We start from the raw sequence: 19,252 nt of genomic DNA on the forward strand, positions 1-19,252 counted from the left end.
GGGAGGTGACGGGCTCCAGAAGGTGACGGGCTCCGGGAGGTGACGGGCTCTGGGAGGTGAGGGGCTCCGGGAGGTGACGGGCTCCGGGCGGTGACGGGCTACTGGAGGTGAGGGGCTCCGGGCGGTGATGGGCTCCGGGAGGTGAGGGGCTCTGGGATCCGGGAGGTGACGGGCTCCAGAAGGTGACGGGCTCCAGGATCCGGGAGGTGAGGGGCTCCGGGAGGTGAGGGGCTCCGGGATCCGGGAGGTGACGGGCTCCGGGAGGTGACGGGCTCCAGAAGGTGATGGGCTCCGGGAGGTGACGGGCTCCAGAAGGTGACGGGCTCCGGGAGGTGACGGGCTCCGGGAGGTGAGGGGCTCCGGGAGGTGAGGGGCTCCGGGATCCGGGAGGTGACGGGCTCCAGGAGGTGACGGGCTCTGGGATCCGGGAGGTGAAGGGCTCCAGAAGGTGAGGGGCTCCGGGCGGTGACGGGCTACTGGAGGTGAGGGGCTCCGGGCAGTGACGGGCTCCGGGCGGTGACGGGCTCCGGAACCCGGGCCCGTGCTTGCTGATGGGTGGACGAAGGGGGTCTGGGGGGCGCAGTCAGGGCAGCGCAGTCTTCAGGAGGCGCAGGCTGCAGCGAGGACAGGCTGAGCTGAAACAACTCCAGTCTCAAGTGGATTCAAATAAGTATGATGCCAAAAGGAAGTCTTCAGAGACATTCTCAATACATACTAGTCAAAACTGCCTAGCACAGTCACAAAGGTAGTGAACACAAGTAAATACACACGCGCGCACACACACACACACACACACACACCTGTGGCTGGCAGGGAGCAGAGACCGAGCCTTGTAACGCCCTGTTCTAGTCCTGTTAAGTCGGTCACCTCTGGGGGGAATGTGGAGGCAGCGGCAGAGCTGTACTGCCTTCATTTTTATTACCATATGCATGTATTAATTTTATAACTGAAAATTGGCAAGCGTTTTAAATAAAGCTTTTAAAAACTATGAATCTAAACAGAATGAGGTAAATTTCTATGCCGTTACCTAGAAAAATGTCCAAGATAACACAGTGTATGTGTCGCATAACTCCACTGGAATCTGTACATAGAAAAAGACCTGGAAGGACAGATACAACTTAGCAGCACTTACACCTAGGCAGTGAGAACCAGGAGGCCTTTAATGGGGAAACATGCACTTTTTATATCATATTCTTTTGTACTGTTTGCTACTTTAAAACAGCATACTTATTACAGGTGTATGAGGTGGGCAAGGAGAAAAAAAATTTTTTTTTAATTTAAGGTGAAAGCCTTTCTTAACATTTCCTTATAATCCAAACATGAATTGTTGAATTATTTAAAGAAATAGGCAACAGAAAAATAGAAACTTATCAGTCCCTTCTCTCCTTTTTCTGCAAAAAATAAGTGACTCTATAATGATAAACTGTTAAAAACATTCCTCTTTTATGTTTTCATTAGAAGATGGGTCAAAGTATAAACTTTTAAAATTTATATTCTCATAAAAATACAGAATGAACAAATGAAAAGCGTTTACTTAACTCAGTACTGAGGGAACCAGCAGGATGGTAAAAGAGCCAATCAGTAGCCAAGTCTTTATAGTCAATAAGAAAGAATGTGGGAATACAATTGTTAGGTTAGATTAAAAAAAACCTGGTTAATGTCCAACAGGGCGATAAAACTATAACCTTTTCTACTAGATAGAAATCATTTGCCTCTCATTGGGCAAAAATTTACAATCTCTATGCAGCCTCAGAGTCCAGGACCTAATCAAGCAAAATGGAAAGTAAAGGGTATACCCAAGAAAATTGAATAGTCCATGGCAGATCCACCAGTATGACACAGAAAGGATATGCAATCCTTCTTTTGCCTTATAAACACTTTTTCTTAGCAAATACAAATATATATATTGGCAGCTGTGGTTTGGAGAGTTTCCTCTTAATATTTAATCTGCTTTTTAACATCTTTTGTGTCTGATTTCAATCAGACAGGGAAATAGCCAACAGGCAATTCTAGAATTGCAATGATGCTCCATTATAAAAACTAAATGTATTTTAACATCTTTGATAGTCACCCTTGATGGGTACTAAAACATTTTATTTTATGAGTAATTTTAATTTTGGCTCAAGACAAAAATAGAAATCTATAAATCAATTTAGCTTTAAGTTGATGCTAGCCAACAACAACAAAAAATCAGGTGATGCTAACTGGAGTTTCAAACATTTACGAGGATTTTAGACATAACTCTGGACAAGTTACTGAATTTCTGAGCCTCAGCTTCCTCCTAGGTAAAAAATGAGACTCTCATCAACGCCCTGTTGTGCACACGCTTTTATGCTACAAATTCTTCTGCTATGCTCTTAGAACCTGGTTTTTTTCTTTCTTTCTATTTTTCCCACTATATGGACATAGGACTCTAAGTCTTTGATTACTGCCCTTATTTCACTTCTGTTTTTACCCTAGGAAGACTTCTTTCATCATTTTTATCTCATCCTTTATCTTTGCCTCTCAAGACTTAAAAGTGTTCTCTTTATTACTCAACTGATTTTATGCAGCATAAATTTCACTTTTCATCTCTACCACTATGGATTTTAATTCTGCCCTGCACTCCCATTTCCTTGGTATCATTCCGTTTCTCACCCCTCTTCTCTTGTAGTATCTCCCTGTTGTCTTCCCACCTACTGTCTCGTGGGTAGATAGTACTAATTCTGGCAGTGCAATCCATTTTAAAATTCAGAACAGTTAGCCTTTTGGTTAATGGCACTACTTACCAGATTTTGGCAACAGACTCACAGTAAGCCCTACTTTGAGGTGATTCTGTTTTCTGAGTCTTCAGGGCCGTTTTACTAGGAAGTTATAAGAGGCTACATAAATACCATTTTAAATCCTTCCCCATAATTTATTGCCATGTTTTTGAGAAATGTAGAAGCTCACCAAAAATTACACATTTAGCTCACACAGCAACTGTTAGCTTTTCACTAGGTCTTGAAAAGCTGTGCCACATTTTTGAGAACGATCAGTTTTGCTTTGTTTTTAATAACCCATTCACCCAAGGTTAAATAACTATCCTGTAAGAAGTGGTATTTCAGCATCATTCTTTCAGGCAGGCATCCCCTCCAGTTTACTCAACACACGTCTGTAGTCTGAAATGATCACAACACAAGTATGAGCGACTCTTCAGTCAGCTGGGGAGGGAGCTACTACCATGTTTCCAAGCATCTTATGTTCTGCCTTTAGTTCACCTAAGGGCATTTTCTGTGCTGTAACTTTACTAGTAGGTGCAGTTTGTATGCAAGACCATAAGACCCAAAAAGCTTGAAAAATTGGTCTTAAAAATGAAGCAGAAACTCTGTGAATAGAATTTCTAAAACATTGAATTTTATATTTTAAATGAACTATGATACATGAATTATATATCTCAATAAAGCTTTTTTATAAAGTGCTGCAAAGAAAAAAATGAATTCCATAAACCTTCATGCTATTACAGTTTATATATAAACTTATTTACTTGCAAATGAACTAAAATGGAATTAATAACTTTCCCAATTAAAATTAATGGAAATATTTTTTCATTTAATGGCTTTTCACTTAGCAGACAGGTTTACAGGAATAAATTAAAGTTGTAAGCAAGGGATAAATTTCATATTTGAAACCCAGTTACATTTTTAAGGGGGCTGAACCTGACAGAAATAGAGATATTGATGATAGTATCAGAATAAATATTGATTTGATTTGCATTGAGTCGCCGGTTTGAAATACATTGTCCACGAGGAGGATCTAAGACATGCAAAATGGCAGTGAGGCAAGACTGTGTACAGGGTTGAGAAGGTAGAGGCCAGTCAAAAGGAAAAAAAAGCAAGAAAAATATGGAAAAGGGCAAATAGATAACTAAAAGTTGACTTGGAAATTAAGTTTGCTATTTCACCAGCTGGACCACAGTTTGCTACCTTAAAGCAAGTCCACAGACTTCATTCAGCTCTAGGTTTCAGCAAATATAAATAGCTCCATGCTTTTCAGCTAGTATGAAAGGGGCAATTTTCTAGATTCCAAAGCAACTTACATCCATTTATTCAATCTTACTTTACTTTGTGAAAGGCAAACTTTATATCAAACCAAAATTCTTTACTGCTTTGTTTTTGCAGAGAAAAATAAATTCAATATAGTTTTTGTATTTTTAAACAGAAAAAAGGCTCACTGGGTGTTGAAACGTGGAAAATATGAATATAATGAACATAAAAGAAGACCCTTGCAGCATACAGCAAGGGGTATTATTTAGTCAACTGGAAGTTTAGAATCTGAATGTGTAGAACACTTAAAGTTTTGAAGAAAATAAATGAGGAAAATGCATTACTCTTTAGTTATTTCAAGTAACTTAAGATGAAAGAAAAATAAGTGACTGAATCCCTAATCAGCAGCGATGATTTGGAAATATAGTCTGTTTTTTATGTTTGTTTTTGTCTTCTGGTAAATGACAAAAAATTTTTGAATAATAAAATCCAATGCCAACTAAAATTTTTTAACAAGATTTTTTTCCTTTTCCATGTTACATCTGACTCCAGTCAAAAGTAAGAAAAAGAGAATGTGTGCCAAAGGAAAGTAAAGTTATTTAAGTATTTGATTTTCTGGGTAAAACACCTTTAAATTAAACTCTCCCAAGGTCTAGGGACTTAGAGAAATGTTCCGTTTTTTGTTTTCTTAATAAGGATTTTTCTACATTTTAATGCAACTTTATAAGTTCCTTTAAAGATATTTCCAACAAATGGAAAGGTAGGTCATCTTGGAAAATGTATATAGTTCTAAAAACAAACTTTTTTCCCCCATGGCAGGCAGCAGGATTCAAACCCGGGCCTCTGGAATGGCAGGCAAGAATCCTGCCACTGAGCCACCATCGTACTGACAGACTTTAGTTTCCAAACACTCAAAATTAATTTCCTCTTAATATTCATATACCTGCAGCCCCAATTCTTTGTGTATCATACTAGACATTATTTATGAACTACAAACAAGGCAATTACTTTTTCTGCTTCATGAGACCACTTCCGCAAAAAAAAAAGTTAAGTTTGATGATGGTGACCACATCTGAGAAGGCAGCAGTTTCCTCAAGAGACACGAGGCAAACTTTCCTTTCTCCTGATTAGGGTCATTTTCACACCAAAATAGTTTTCCACAGCAGTAATAAACTACTTTGGGAGATGCCAAGATACAGGATTTGTATGTTTGAAAGCCATATTATAAGAATAAAAATTTAAAAATGTGATGGGTGGCAGACTTTGGCATTTTCCCTTTTGAGCTCTTGCCAATTTGTGATAGTCTGATCATTAAGTGTGTTGGCAGCAACCAAATAAAATAGACTTTGTTAAAGCCTTGTATTTACTAAATGCTCTTCATCAATGCACCTCTCACTCCACCCCTACCCTACCCCTAATTTATTATGTAAAGTGCCTGGCTTATCCTAAGTATTCAGTAAATGTTGATGATAATTGTTTTCATTATCCAGAGACATAGGTCTAGTATTGAAATCAAGTATAAGCGGAACGTTTTTAAATTGCTCTCATGAATTTATTTTTAAGCCCAAATGTTTTGTCTCTCTAGCTATATAAACATCTTTGCTCTCAAAGCAAATGTCAGGGAGGAAATTGGCAGGGGAACTATACTAGATTAAGAGAACTCAAAGAGACATAACAACAAAATGCAATGAAACGTATTTGGCTCTAGATTCAGAAATAAAAACCTACACAAAACATTTGGGAAGCAAAGGGAAATTTGAACAGGGGGTGAATTATTAATTTTATTAGCTATCATAATGGTATTGTGGTTATAAAGGAGAATGTTTTTATTCTTAGGAGATGCAGACTGAAATATTTAGAGGTGAAGTACTGTGATATCTACAACTTTCAAATGGTTCTGCAAAAAAAAGTTGTATATTTAAATATACAGAAGAAGCAAATGTGGCACGATGTTAACTGGGGAATTGAAGAGTAAAGATGTTTCTCTGTTATTCTTTAAACTTTTCTGTAGATATGCAATTTTTAAAATAAAAGGTTGGGAATAAAAATAGCAAAAAAAATCATTTTACAGAAGAAAATACTTCACATTTCTTTAAGTATTATACTGTAATGACATACAATTATACATTGATATTATATAGTTACACTTTACAGAAAGCATACCTATTCAATATATGTTCTCAATCTGAACCTACCTGATAAACACTATTTAACTTTCAGTGCTAATGCATCGATTTCTTTACCTTAAATATAAATCAAAATAGTTCAATGTCTATTTTAAATTAATGATGATTAAATGCCAGCTTTATCAGTTACTATTTCAATTAAGTTAAAATGTTCAATAACTTCTTCTTTGTTTTTCTTCTTTGTCTAGAATAGTCTGTTTTAAGCTCAACGCAGCATCTTGAAATCCAGGATTTAAATCTAATACCTTCTTGAAATCTTCCAAAGCCTCGTCAAAATATCCTGTACCAAAATCAAAAAATTAGAAAAGAGAAAAAAAATTGAGTATTTCTATATAGTATTCATAGCAAAGTTTGGATACACATACTTTTGATTTTATATTTACTGAGCTTTCAACCACTGCTACCAAAGGAGTATTTTTTCTCTTAATAATAATACAGGAATGGGTATAACAAAGTAATTTAGTGTACCCTTATAGAATACACCTGAAATCAGTTATGGGTTTATTTATTGAGATTTAACACATGCCACAAAGTAATAGCATAAGTCATCATAAAATGTGAAGGAAAATTTTTATCACCCAGTTTACGTAGTTGCAGTAAAATTAAGAAATACAAAATTTTCTTCTTAACCCTTCAAGAAGGAAATAGCACCGAAAGTCCCTTTAATCCAAGGACCTAAAACCCTTCACTCTGTAGTCTCATGTGTCTGTAAAGATCTTAACTCAGAAAAGCTTCCCAGGTGATAATCAGCATTACCCTCCTTTCGCGGTTGGGGACGCACAGGCACACAGTAACGGGGTCACCCCCACACTGGCGCCAGGCCCAGTTCCCACCTGGAGCTCTGCTGTGGTGCATAATGCCTCCTGAAACCCCAAAAGAGACGCTGCGAGCTTCCCCTATGCCCTCAATCTCACATAGCTATAAGATTTGACGATTTGTATTCTAACATTTAAGAAAGCCCTGAAGTAATATAGTCAGGGACAAAGAAAAAATCTTACCCAGCCTATACAGTATCAGCCCTCTGTTGTAATATGGAACTTCAAAATTGGGTTGGACTTCTATGGCAGACGTGTAGTCATCCATGGCTTCGTAAAAATCCACCCTGAGGTACTTGATTTGCCCCCTGTTGTTATATGCAGTAGCCAAATCCTCAGGGCTGCATTTGCTTTAAACAAAAGTTCACATTAAAAACACTGTATTACCAAACTCCTCTCGTTTCCACTTTCATTCTCCTTTAGGAATTATCAAACTTCATAGCTTCTAATATGGAGCATCTACACTGAAACAGCAAGCTGAAGAAACAAAATGCTGAAGGAATCAAATCTCGTTTAACCACACTACTTTCGTAGGGTTACAGCACTACAGCATCAATCTGTGAAGCTCGTAAATTTCACAATGTGTTCAAAGCCCCGTTCACTGCTGACTTGTTTTGCCAAGTATTATCAAAATTCTAAGCACACGCCAGCAGGGCAAAGAAGACAGATCAGATACATGATGAGCAAGGAGGGAAAACCAGCCCAAAGTTCAAGTTTGCTGTGGACAAGCCACGAAGTCACTTTCATTCTTACACTTTTAAGTAATCTTAGAACAATGAGCTGTGAAACCACTTTCCACCAAAAAGAAATACAAGTTAACTCCAGGGAGTGCTCCTTGGGGATGGAGCTGCCTTCTCCGTCTGATCCAGGGTCCTCCCCGATGCCAGGCGGCCTCCCTGCTGGAGACTGGGTGGGACCCTAGAATCAGCTCCCCATCTGAGGAGCCCCAGAGGCTGCCCCAGGAGCTGTGAGTGCACATCCTCTCTGGGACAGAGTGAGCCCCAGGCAGCTCTAACCCCGCACAAGGTCAACAGGCCGCAGCCCTCAGGGCCCCTGCACGCTCCTCTGCAGAGAGGAACGTCTTAGTTCTCTGCATCAGAGCCAATCTGGCTCTTCCTTTCTTCCCAGAGACTCTCAAATGTGAATCAAACCAGAGATGGTACAACTTAAGCTCAGCTGTCATTTCTCCTTTACACACCACAGTGCAAAGTGTAGTTCTCAAAACTATTTGTCACTGTGGTCGGTGTTATTGAAAGTTACTTCCGATATGTCATCAAGATAAAGTCTTACAGGAAATACATAAACATTTTCTAATTCCTCTTTTTTGTTGTTCACACATTGTCTTCTTTTTTTTTTTTTTACATGGGCAGGCACCGGGAATCGAACCCGGGTCCTCAGGCATGGCAGGCAAGCATTCTTACCTGCTGAGCCACCATGGCCCGCCCCACACATTGTCTTCTTGATTTCCTTTAGTTCTATGACCACGTTTTCTTTTAGCTCATTGATATTAATGAATAAAGGCATTCAACAGCTGATTTGAGAAAGCATACAATATACCAAAAGAAGAAGAACAAGAAGCAGATAGAATATTTGAATAAATAATGGCCAAAGTTATCCTAAAATTGACAAAAGACAAGCATATACACATTCAAGAAGCCCAACAAACTCCGAACAGAATAAACCCAAATAGACCCATTCTGAGTGTTCTAGTTTGCTAGCAGCTGGAATGCAATATACCAGAAACGGAATAGCTTTTAACAAGGGGAATTTAATGAGTTCCTAGTTTACAGTTCTAAGGCCGAGAAAATGTCCCAATTAAAACAAGTCTATAGAAATGTCCAATCAAAGGCATCCAGGGAAAGATACCTTGGTTCAAGAAGGCTGATGAAGTTCAGGTCTTCTTTCTCAAGTGAGAAGGCACATGGCGAACACAGTCAGGGCTTCTCTCTCGGCTGGAAGGGCACATGGCGAATACAGTGTCATCTGCTAGCTTTCTCTCCTGGCTTCCGGTTCATGAAGCTCCCCGGGAGGCGTTTTCCTTCTTCATCTCCAAAGGTCACTGTGTGGTGGACTCTCTGCTTCGTGGTGCTGCAGCATTCTCTGCTCTCTCTGAATCTCCCAGTCCAGAATGGCAGCAGCTCTGTTTATACAGGTCCCACAGCACTCTCATCGGCTTTCTATGCAGTAGCCTCATATCATGCCCTTCAGACATAAGGAGTTTCCACAAATCCTTCCTGGATAACTCCATGTCCGATCCTGACTTTCTCTGAAATGGCTGGCTGGTTCCACATTTGGTTAAATTCACATACAGGGCAACATATTCTAGAGTCTCCCTTTCTGTAGGCCCTGAAGTTTCCAGGACCTCAATTTCTGGTTTTTTTTCAAGAGTACAGTTTTCAGCTTATCTCTTTCCTGTCGCATTTCACTATAAGCTGCAAGGAGAAACCAGGCTGCACTTTTGACACTTAATTTGGAGATCTCCTCTGCTAAATACCCAAGTTCATGGCTTTTACAATCTGCCTTCCAGCCAAAGCCATTAGTCAACTTTGTCAGATTATCTGCCATTTTAAAACAAGGATCACCTTCCTTCCAGTCTCTAATAACACGGGCCTCATCTCTGTCTAGAGCCTCATCAGAGGTATCTTTAGAGTCCACATTTCTACCAACAGTCTCTTCAAAGCATTCTAGGCCTTCTCCATTAAGCTTCTCACAACTCCTCCACTGAGACATATAATCAAAATGTCACATCCAAAGATAAAGAGAGAATTCTGAAAACAGCAAGAGAAAAGCAATTTGTCTTGTACAAGGGAACTTGAATAAGATTAAACATTGATTTTTCAGAAATCAGTGGAAGAAGTGTATCTTAGTATGTAACGCTACTCTGTATTTCCCGTAAGATTTAGAATACAGCTGAATAAGAAATAATCATATTTCCATGGGCACACAGAATATAAAGAAATAAGGTGTGACAAAAACAACATAAAGAGGGAAAACAGAGGGGTAAAGGAACAGAGACAGTAAATTAATTAAGACTTATTGAAGTAAACTTGGTATCACTTCAAATTAGATTATAAATTTATGATGCTTGGTACAAACCCTGCGCTAACTACAAAGAAAGTTTTTAAAATACGAACAGATATGGAAATGAGAAAGGTATCAACTATACACAATGAAGAAAAGAGGGATAAAAAAGATAAGATGTATAAGAAAAAAAGGACAGGGCAGGCCACGGTGGCTCAGCAGGTAAGAGTGCTTGCCTGCCATGCCAGAGGGCCCAGGTTCAATTCCCAGTGCCTGCCCATGTAAAAAAAAAAAAAAAGAAAAAAAGGACAAAAAAGCTGAAGTAAGTCCTGCCTTAGCAGTAGTCACATGCAATGTAAATGGATTAAGCTCGGATCCAAAGACACAAATTGGCAGCATGGATAAAAGCATAATCCAACTATATGGTTACTTAAAGAAATACATTTTTAGACCAAAAGACACAAATAGGTTGAAAGTGAAAGGACGGAAAAAAATATCCCATGCAAACAGAAACCAAAAGAGAGCTGGAGTAGCTATACTAATGCAGCATAAAACAGACTTTGGGTCAAAAGCTATTACAAGAGATAAAGGATAAATTATATATTAATTAAAGGGTCAATACAACAAGAAGATATTATAAACATATGAACCTATTCAGAGAGCCCTAAAATACGTGAGGCAAACATTGACAAAACTGAAGAGAGAAACAAAACATTTCTACAATAACAGTTCAAGACTTCAATACACCACTCTCATCAACAGATAGCCCATTTAGACAGAAGATCAACAAGGCAACAGAGAACTTGAACAATACTGCAAACGAACGCAACCTAACAGACATGCTCAGAGTACTGGGTCCAAGAATAGCAGAGTACACATCCTTCTCAAGGGCCATGAATCATTCTCCAGGACAGAGCACATGTTAGGTCACAAAACAAGCCTCAGCAAACCTAAAAAGAATGCAATTATTCAAAGTATCTACTCCAACCAAAATGGAATGAACCCAGAAATCAATAACAGAAGGAAAACTGGAAAATTTATAAAGATGCGTGTTGGGGACTGAATCATGTGCCCCTCAAAAGACATATTCAGGAACCAACCCCGGTCCTGCAGATGTACACTCACATGTAAACAGGGCCTCTGAAGACGTTATTAGTTAAGGTGTGGGTCTTTACCTGGTATGGCTGGACTCCCTAAGCAAAGGCAACTGGACAAGGAAGGAGAAGCCACAGGGAGCAGCCAGAAGCTGGAAGTCAATGGAACCTGGAAGAGAAAGGAGAAGGCACCACCACATGCACTGCCATGTGACAGAAAAGCCAAGGAAATCCAAAGACTGCCATCTGGCCAGAAGCTACTGATCCTGGGAGGAAGCAAGCCTTCCAGCTTCTGAAACTGTGAACCAGTAAAGTCCCATTGTTTAAGCCAACCCATTGTATGTTTGTTGTTGTTGTTGTTGTTTTTGTAGCAACTGGGAAACTAAAACAATGTGGGAATTAAATGAACACAGCCTTAAACTATCAATGGTCAAAGAAGAAATAACAGGGGAAATTAAGATACCCTGAGACAAATGAAAATGCAACATACCAAAACTTATGGGATATAGAGAAGGCAGAGCTCAGAGGAAAACTTCTAGCTGCGTATGCTTTAATTATAAAGGAAAAAGATATCGAGTCAATAACCTTACTTCACATCTGGAGGAACTAAAAAATAAGAGCAAATAAACCTAAAGTAAGAAGGAGGAAATAAATAATAAAGATTACAGTGGAGATAAATGAATAGAGAATAGAAAAACAATAGAATCAATGAAACCAAAAGTTGGTTCTTTGAAAAGATCAATAAAATTTATAAGCCGTTAGTCAGACTAATGAAAGAGAGAGGAAGGTGGGAGGCGAAGGGAGGGGGAGAACACATAATAACTAAAATCTAAAAAGGAAAGGGGGGACACATTACAACTGATCTTACAGAAATTAAAAGGATTATGAGAGAATACTACAAACAACTGTGTGCTGGTTTGAATCTATTTTGTATTCCAGTAAAGCCATGTTTTAATCCTGATCCAATCTTGTGGGAGCTAGCTGTTTCTTTTAATCCTGATTCAATATTACAGGGTTGAAATTTCTTATTAGATTATCTCCATTGACAAGTGGCAAACCCAATTGTGGCTGTGACTTTTTGATTAGATGGAGATCCACCATTCCAGGTGGATCTCGATTAGTTTACTGAAGGTCTTTAAAAGAGGAAACATATTGGAGAAAGCCAGAGCCTACAGAGAGAGCTGACAAACTTCAGAGCAGAGCTGGCAGGCAGAGGACAGAGACACGGATGTTTGGAGCTGCTTGGAGTCCAACAGATGTCACCATGAGATGGTAAGCAAGCCAGAAACTGGAGAGAGCCAAGGAAGCCAAGAGATGAAAGCCAGCCCTTGAGAAGCAGTGAGGAACCTCAACAGGAACAGGGGCTGAAGGCAACGGAGCCCAGGAGCAAGGGACCAGAAGATGCCAGCCACGTGACTGCCCAGCTGACAGAGGTGTTCCAGATGCATCAGCCTTCCTTGAATTATGGTATCCTTCCCTGGATGCCTTAACTTGGACATATGTATAGGCTTAGAACTGTAAACTTGCAACTTACCACATTCCTTTTTTTTTTTTTTTTTTTTTTTTTTTTTTTTAAGAGGGAGGAAGGGAAGGAAAGACAGAGAGAAGGAAGGAAGGAAGGAAGAAAGGGAAACATCTTTAAACATTTTCTTGTTTTATTGTATTTTGTTTGTTTGTTTGTTTTTTACATGGGCTGGGGCCGGGAATCGAACCGAGGTCCTCCGGCATGGCAGGCAAGCACTTTGCCCGCTGAGCCACCGCGGCCCGCCCCCACATTCCTTTTTAAAACGCTGTTCCGTTCTGGTATATTGCATTCTAAGAGCTTAACAAACTAAAACAAACTGGGTGCTAACAAATTAGATAATGTAGAGGAAATTAACAAATTCCTAAAAACACACAATTTTACTAAACAGACTCACGTAGAAATGGAAGGTCTCAACAGATCTATAACAAAAAATTGAATCAAGTAATCAAAACCTCCCAACAAAGAAAAGCCAAGACCAGATGACGTTACTGGTGAATTCTACCAAACATTTAAAGAAAAAATAAGAGCAATCCTTATCAAACTTTTTCAAATACTTGAAGAGGAGGGAACTCTTAATTCATTTTATGAAGCAAACATCACCCTAAAACTTAAGCCAGATAAAAACATCACAAGAAAAGAAAATTATAGGCCGATTTCCCTTATGAACATTAATGAAAAAATCCTTACTAAAGTACATGCAAATCAAATCCAACAGCATCTTTAAAAAACTATACCCCATGACCAAGCTGGATTTAAACTAGTAATGCAAGAGTGGTCAACATATAAAAACCAATCGATGAATATACCACGCTAGCAAAATAAAGGGAAAAAAATCACATGATCATCTCAGTTGATACAGATGGGGCTTTTGACAAAATCCAACACCCTTTCATGATTTAAAAAAAAAAACAGAAAAATAAGAATAGAGGGTAACTTTCTTATGATAAAGGGCATATGTGAAAAACCCACAGCTAACACTAGGTTCCGTAGCAAAAGGCTGAAGGTCTTCCCTTTGAGGTCAGGAACAAGACCAAGACATCTACTTTTCCCAAAGGCTTCCACGAGAAAACTACTAGAACTGACAGACAATCCAGCAAAGTGGCAGGCTACAGCATTAACACATAAAAATCAGTTGTGTTTCCAAATGGACATCTGCACACTGGTGCTTACGGGGCAGTGTTCCCAATACACCATGGATGGAGGTGGCCTAAGGGGACAACCAGTGAGCGAAGGAAGAGGAACTGGGGAATACATTCGAAGGACTATGAACAAGAAGGAATGAAGTTGTGAGACATGCAACTAGGTGAATGAACCTTAAGGACTGTATGCTGAATGAAACGTCAGGAACAAAAGACAAATTTTATCATGCCTGAAACTCATATGGACTAACCATAACATAAAAACTTGGTAAACTGAAGTTGAGAGCACGGGTTATCAGGTTGGGGCTGATTGTAAAGGGTCCTCGAATGTAAGCTCTTAAAGCAGTTACATATATTCAGGAATTATAACTGTTATTTCTAAATTCTGAGATGCTGAGCTAATTGTTTATAACCTAGTCATTCCCAGAAACTTCAGGTATTTATGTGACACATAAGACTCAGAGTTAGACCACTGAAGCTATGAAAGTCAGCACAACCCCAAACAGGAACCTTTTAAAAAGCTGAAAAAGCGATCAGACTTCAACAGGAGATATGAATGAAGCTGATCTGGATAGGACTAGGGTGTCATGGTTAGGGACATGTGTCAACTCGGCCAAGTTGTGGTAGCTGTTTATCTGATTGGGCAATTACTGGCCTGTCTGTTGCAATGAGGACATTTCATAGGATTAGGTCATGATCACGTCAGCTGCATCCACAGCTGATTTCATTTGTAATCAGCCAAAGGGGAGTGTCTTCTACAATTAGTGATGCTAAATCTAATCACCAGAAGCCTTTTAAGGAGGACTCAGAGGAGACAGGCCCCATTCCTGCTTGGCTGGTGAGCCTCTCCTGTGGAGTTCATCCAGACCCTCCATCAGAGTGGTCGGCTTCACAGCCTGCCCTGTGGATTTGGACTCTGCGTTCCTGTGGTCACGTGAGACAGTTTTATAAATTTTATATTTGCAAGTGTTCCCTGTTGATTCTGTTTATCTAGAGAAACTTAACTAATACATAAGGTAAATCAGAATATAGGATAAAGGATGATATGGTTCATATTTTAAAACTTAAACTTCAGAGACCAAAGGGAGAGATGTTTATTTGTTGTAAAATTTATATTTTGGGTAACGCATTACCTAATTTAATTTGTATGGTCAGTTTAATTCTAAGTACATTAAGTACATGGGATCTTGAATAGGGCATGAGATCTTGTTGGTTTTTCCAGGTTAGTGTGATGCCCTGATATATCCCAGAGTAATCTGGGCAGTGAATAAGGAAGTATTTGCAAAGTCCCCTTGGGGACTTGGGAGAAAGGAGGAAATATTTAACTTTCCCATTTGGAGAATTTCTGATACTCTCGCAAGCAGTGGAGACAACCAAATAAACAAGATGAGCCCTCAATCTTGGGGTTCACCCCTATGTAACTTATTCCTGCAAAGGACAGGCTAAGCCTACTTAAAATCAGGCCTAAGAGTCACCCCCAGAGAATCTCTTTTGTTGCTCAGATGTGGCCTCTCTCTCTAAGCTAACTCAGCAGGTGAACTCACTGCCCTCCCCTCTAAGTGGGACATGACTCCCAGGGGTGCAAATCTCACTGGAAACATGGGACAGAACTCTCAGGATGAACCAGGACCAGGCAATCTCTCAGGAATTGAGAAAGCCTTCTTGACTAAAAGGGGGAAGTGAGAAATTAGACAAAATTTCAGTGTTTAAGAGATTTCAAACAAAGTTGAGATGTTATCCTGGAGATTACTCTTATGCATTATATAGATATCCCTCTTTAGTTTATGGTGTACTGGAGTGGCTGGAGTGAAGTACCTGAAACTGTAGAACTGTGTTCCAGTAGCCTTGATTCATGAAAACGATTGTATAACGACATAGCTCTTACAACGTGACTGTCTGTGAAAACCCTGTATCTGATGCTCCTTTTATCCAAGGTATGGACACTTGAGTAAAAAAAAAGATAATAAATGAATAAATAATGGGGGGGATAAAGGGTAAAAAATTGGGTAGATTGAAATATTGGTGGTCAGTGATAGAGACGGGTAAGGGATATGGGATGGATGAGATTTTTCTTTTTTTCTTTTTACTTCTTTTTCTGGACCAATGCAAATGTTCTAAAAACAATCATGGTGAAGAATACACAACTATGTGATGACACTGTGAGCCATTAACTGTACACCATGTATGGACTGTATGTGTGTGACGATTTCTCAATAAAAACATTAAAAAAGAAATCAGTTGTGTTTCTCTATGTCGCCGATGAATATCCTGAAATTGTCATTTAAAAAAAATCCCATTCACAACAGCTCAAAAAACAAAAAAATGCTTAGGAACAAATCTAAGCATGTAGCCCTAAGCTATCAACAGGTTCAAGAAAATACCCATCAAAATCCTGGAGGTTTTTTTTTTTTTGCAGAAACTGAAAAGCCAATCCTCAAATTCTTGTAGACTCACTAGGGGATACCAAATAGCCCAATCAATATCGCAAAGTAAGAACAAAGTTGAAGGTCTCACACTTTCCAAATTCAAAAATTACTACAAAGCCACAGTAATCAAAACAGTGTGGCACTGGCATAAAGACACATAGACCAATCAAACAGAATTAAGAATTCAGAAGTAAGCCCATACTTCTATGGCCAATTGATTACTAGCAAGGCTGACAAGTACATTAAAAGGGGAAAGAGCATTCTTTTCAACAAATGGTGTTGGGAAAACTGCATATCCACACACAAAAGAACAAAATTTAACCCTGCCTCACACCATATATAAAAATTAACTCTAAATGAATCAAAGACTTAAACATGAGAGCTAAAACCATACAATTCCTACAAGAAATATAGGGAGAGTCTTCATAAGCCTGGATTTGGTAATCATCTCTCAGATACGACACCAAAAACATGAGCAACAAAAGGAAAAGGAAATGAACTTTGTAGACTTCCGTACATCACAGGACATTATGTAGAAAGTGAAAAGACAAGCTAGAGAATGGGAGAAAATCATTTAACCCAGAAGAAAAGAGAGAAACTAGGAGAGGTCACCACGTGCATTGCCAGGTGACAGAAAATCCAAGGATCACAAAGGATTGCTAGCAACCAGCCCCAGAATGCTATTCTTCTGGGAGAAAGCATTGTCTTGTTGATACCTTGATTTTGGACCTCTAGCCTCAAAATCGTAAGCCAATAAATTCCCATTGCTTAAGCCAATTCTTTGCATGGTATTTGCTTTCACAGCTAGAAAACTAAAACACTATATGACCTGTAAATCCCATTTCTTAGTAAATACTCAAAAGAACAGAAAGCTGAGACTTGAACAGGTATTTGCAGACCACTGTTCACAGCAACATTATTCAGGATAGGTAAAAGGTGGAAGCAATCTACATCCATCAAAGGAGATAAATGGAAAAAGAAAATCTGGTAAATACATACACTGGAATATTATTCAGCCAAAAAAAGGAATGAAATTCTGATGCATGCTACAACATGGATGGACCTTGAATAGACGTTGAGTGAAATCAGACAGACACAAAAAGGCAGACATTGTACCCTATCACTTATATGAAATACGAAGAAGTAATTTCATATTTGATAGAGACAGATGGTGGTTCGTAGGTTCTGGCGGAGGGCGGGGGGGGGGGTGGTTCTAACTTATTTGATGAGTAGTCTCTATTCGAGATGATGAAAAAGGAGGAGTAATGGATGTTGGTGGTGGAAGCACAATATTGTAAATATAATTAATACTGAATTGTACATTTAAATGTGGTTAAAAGGGAAAATTGTGTGTTCTATATTGGTGACTACATTAAAGTTTACTTTAAAAAAAACACTACTTGATTCTTGAGATGTAGGACAGGGACTCTAACTACTGCTGCCCAGGGGTCTCCTTCAGTCCAAGTTCGCAAAGTACGGAGAACTACCACTGCAACTTTTGAAAAGTTCTGCTCTGCAAGCCATGACCGAGGGACTGAGCGCCAAGGACACTTCTGGGTGGCGCCCAGACAAGGAAAGGCACGCGCCATGCATCTGTGCTCCAACACTGCTTCAACGGGAGGCAGCCTCCGCTCCAGCGAGAGCCAAGCCCCTTCTGTTTACATGAGCCCCACGCAAACAAGAAGCTGGCATCCTATGCAGGAAAAGTCAAACCCTTAGGGGAGAGGAGGGGAGAGGAGGCAACTCATAACTGTCAAGACGGTTGCTCATTCAACCCTTCTCAGTTCCTTCTCTGCTCGCCCGAGCCACTCCACACCCATCCACAAGCACCTTGCTGTGCCTTGATGACATCAAGCACAAACTCGAGGCGCTTTAAGCAAGTCGGTTTTTTGTTTTTGAGCGTTTCCGTTCGCACGGGCAGGCACCGGAGCGGAGCCCGGGTCCCCGGCCTGGCAGCGCGCTCTGCACTGCGCCCCGGGGCAGCCCAGCGCGGTGGGCAGGTGAGGCTGCTGACGCCCCGAGAAGCCCACCGGACAGCAGCGCACCGAACGTGAGTCTGATCCAACCAGCTCACAAGCTACCAAGAGGCAGGCGACCAGGGACGCGGTCAGCAACCCCAACCCGTGAGAAACTCGGGACACGACTCGGTTTCTTCAACAGACCCCAAGAGCGCAAAGAGAAGACCTTACACATGAAAAACTCCGACGCTCATCCTGATTGGAACCAATTTCTAAAAACAGGCCGAAACAGTTAAACACCACGCTTCACTGGGCGCTCCGTTCCCACACGGACTGGATCCTGCACGCTACCGCCGGCGACCGGTGGTCTTCCTGAGTCCCCGGCGTCCAGGGCGCGTCGGGTCATCCCCGGGCGCCGGCGACGGCTGCGGGGTCTGGGCCAGCCGACAACGCGAACCGCTGTGCGCCGCGGAGGTTCTACCGTTTTCAAGGTCGCCGGGCCGTGACCCGCGGTGCCGGACCCTCCCCGCCGGGTCGCGGAGGCCCCGGGCTCACCCGACGGCAGGGAAAGCCGGACCCGCCAGCGGCGCCTGCGTCGGCGGGTGGGCGCCGGGACACGGACACCGGCTGTGCCGGGCCAGCGCCCGCAGACACGCGCGGGGGCAGCGCTTCTCGCAGCCGGTAGCCGGACCCGCCACTCCGCCGCCCTCGCATCGGACTCGCCGAGCCCCGACGCCCCCCGCCCGCTCCCGACCCAGGCGCCCCCGCCCCGCGGCGGAACGCGGCTCCACTTCTCGCGATACTTACCTGCCGGCACTCGCTCCGGAGGCTGCGCGCTCGCACTCGGAAAGGACCGCGGAGTACAGCGCCTCGGCGTCCGCGAGCTCGCCCTTCTGGAAGTGGGCGTGGGCAAGGGTCAGGGCTGCGCGGCTGTCCTGCTCTGACCGCCGTTCCATGGGCCTGCCAAACCACGGCCGCCCCTCGGCCTTGAGCTCGAGCGCGAGCTTCGACGCGAGCCCGGCCGGGAAGTGTGTGCCGTTCGAGGACCCGTCGTCTCGCGGGCTACCCGGTCGACGCATGCGCA

The 19,252-nt window shown here is 41.4% G+C and overlaps 1 protein-coding gene across 1 annotated transcript; it reads right to left on the reverse strand.

Moving 5' to 3' along the window:
* Window positions 1–664: 664 nt before the first annotated feature.
* TTC32 (tetratricopeptide repeat domain 32) lies at window positions 665–19,210 on the reverse strand. The gene is made up of 3 exons (XM_077152156.1): window positions 18,976–19,210; window positions 7,189–7,355; window positions 665–6,470 (listed from the first exon to the last, which is right to left on the reverse strand). The coding sequence occupies exons 1-3, from the start codon at window positions 19,122–19,124 to the stop codon at window positions 6,343–6,345; spliced, it is 444 nt and encodes a 147-aa protein (XP_077008271.1). The 5' UTR covers window positions 19,125–19,210; the 3' UTR covers window positions 665–6,342.
* Between the last annotated feature and the right edge of the window lie 42 nt (window positions 19,211–19,252).

The sequence above is a fragment of the Tamandua tetradactyla genome, chromosome 3 (assembly GCF_023851605.1).
Source record: "Tamandua tetradactyla isolate mTamTet1 chromosome 3, mTamTet1.pri, whole genome shotgun sequence".
NCBI lineage: Eukaryota > Metazoa > Chordata > Mammalia > Pilosa > Myrmecophagidae > Tamandua > Tamandua tetradactyla.

What these genes read in the sequence shown, in the direction of transcription:
- TTC32 (XM_077152156.1), bottom strand. Translation starts at nt 19,124, where the DNA reads ATGGAACGGCGGTCAGAGCAGGACAGCCGCGCAGCCCTGACCCTTGCC. An exon ending in TCCGGAGCGAGTGCCGGCAG is followed by an intron (nt 7,356 to 18,975) that starts GTAAGTATCGCG and finishes TTTTGTTTAAAG; the next exon opens with CAAATGCAGCCCTGAGGATT. An exon ending in GCTGATACTGTATAGGCTGG is followed by an intron (nt 6,471 to 7,188) that starts GTAAGATTTTTT and finishes ATTTTGGTACAG; the next exon opens with GATATTTTGACGAGGCTTTG.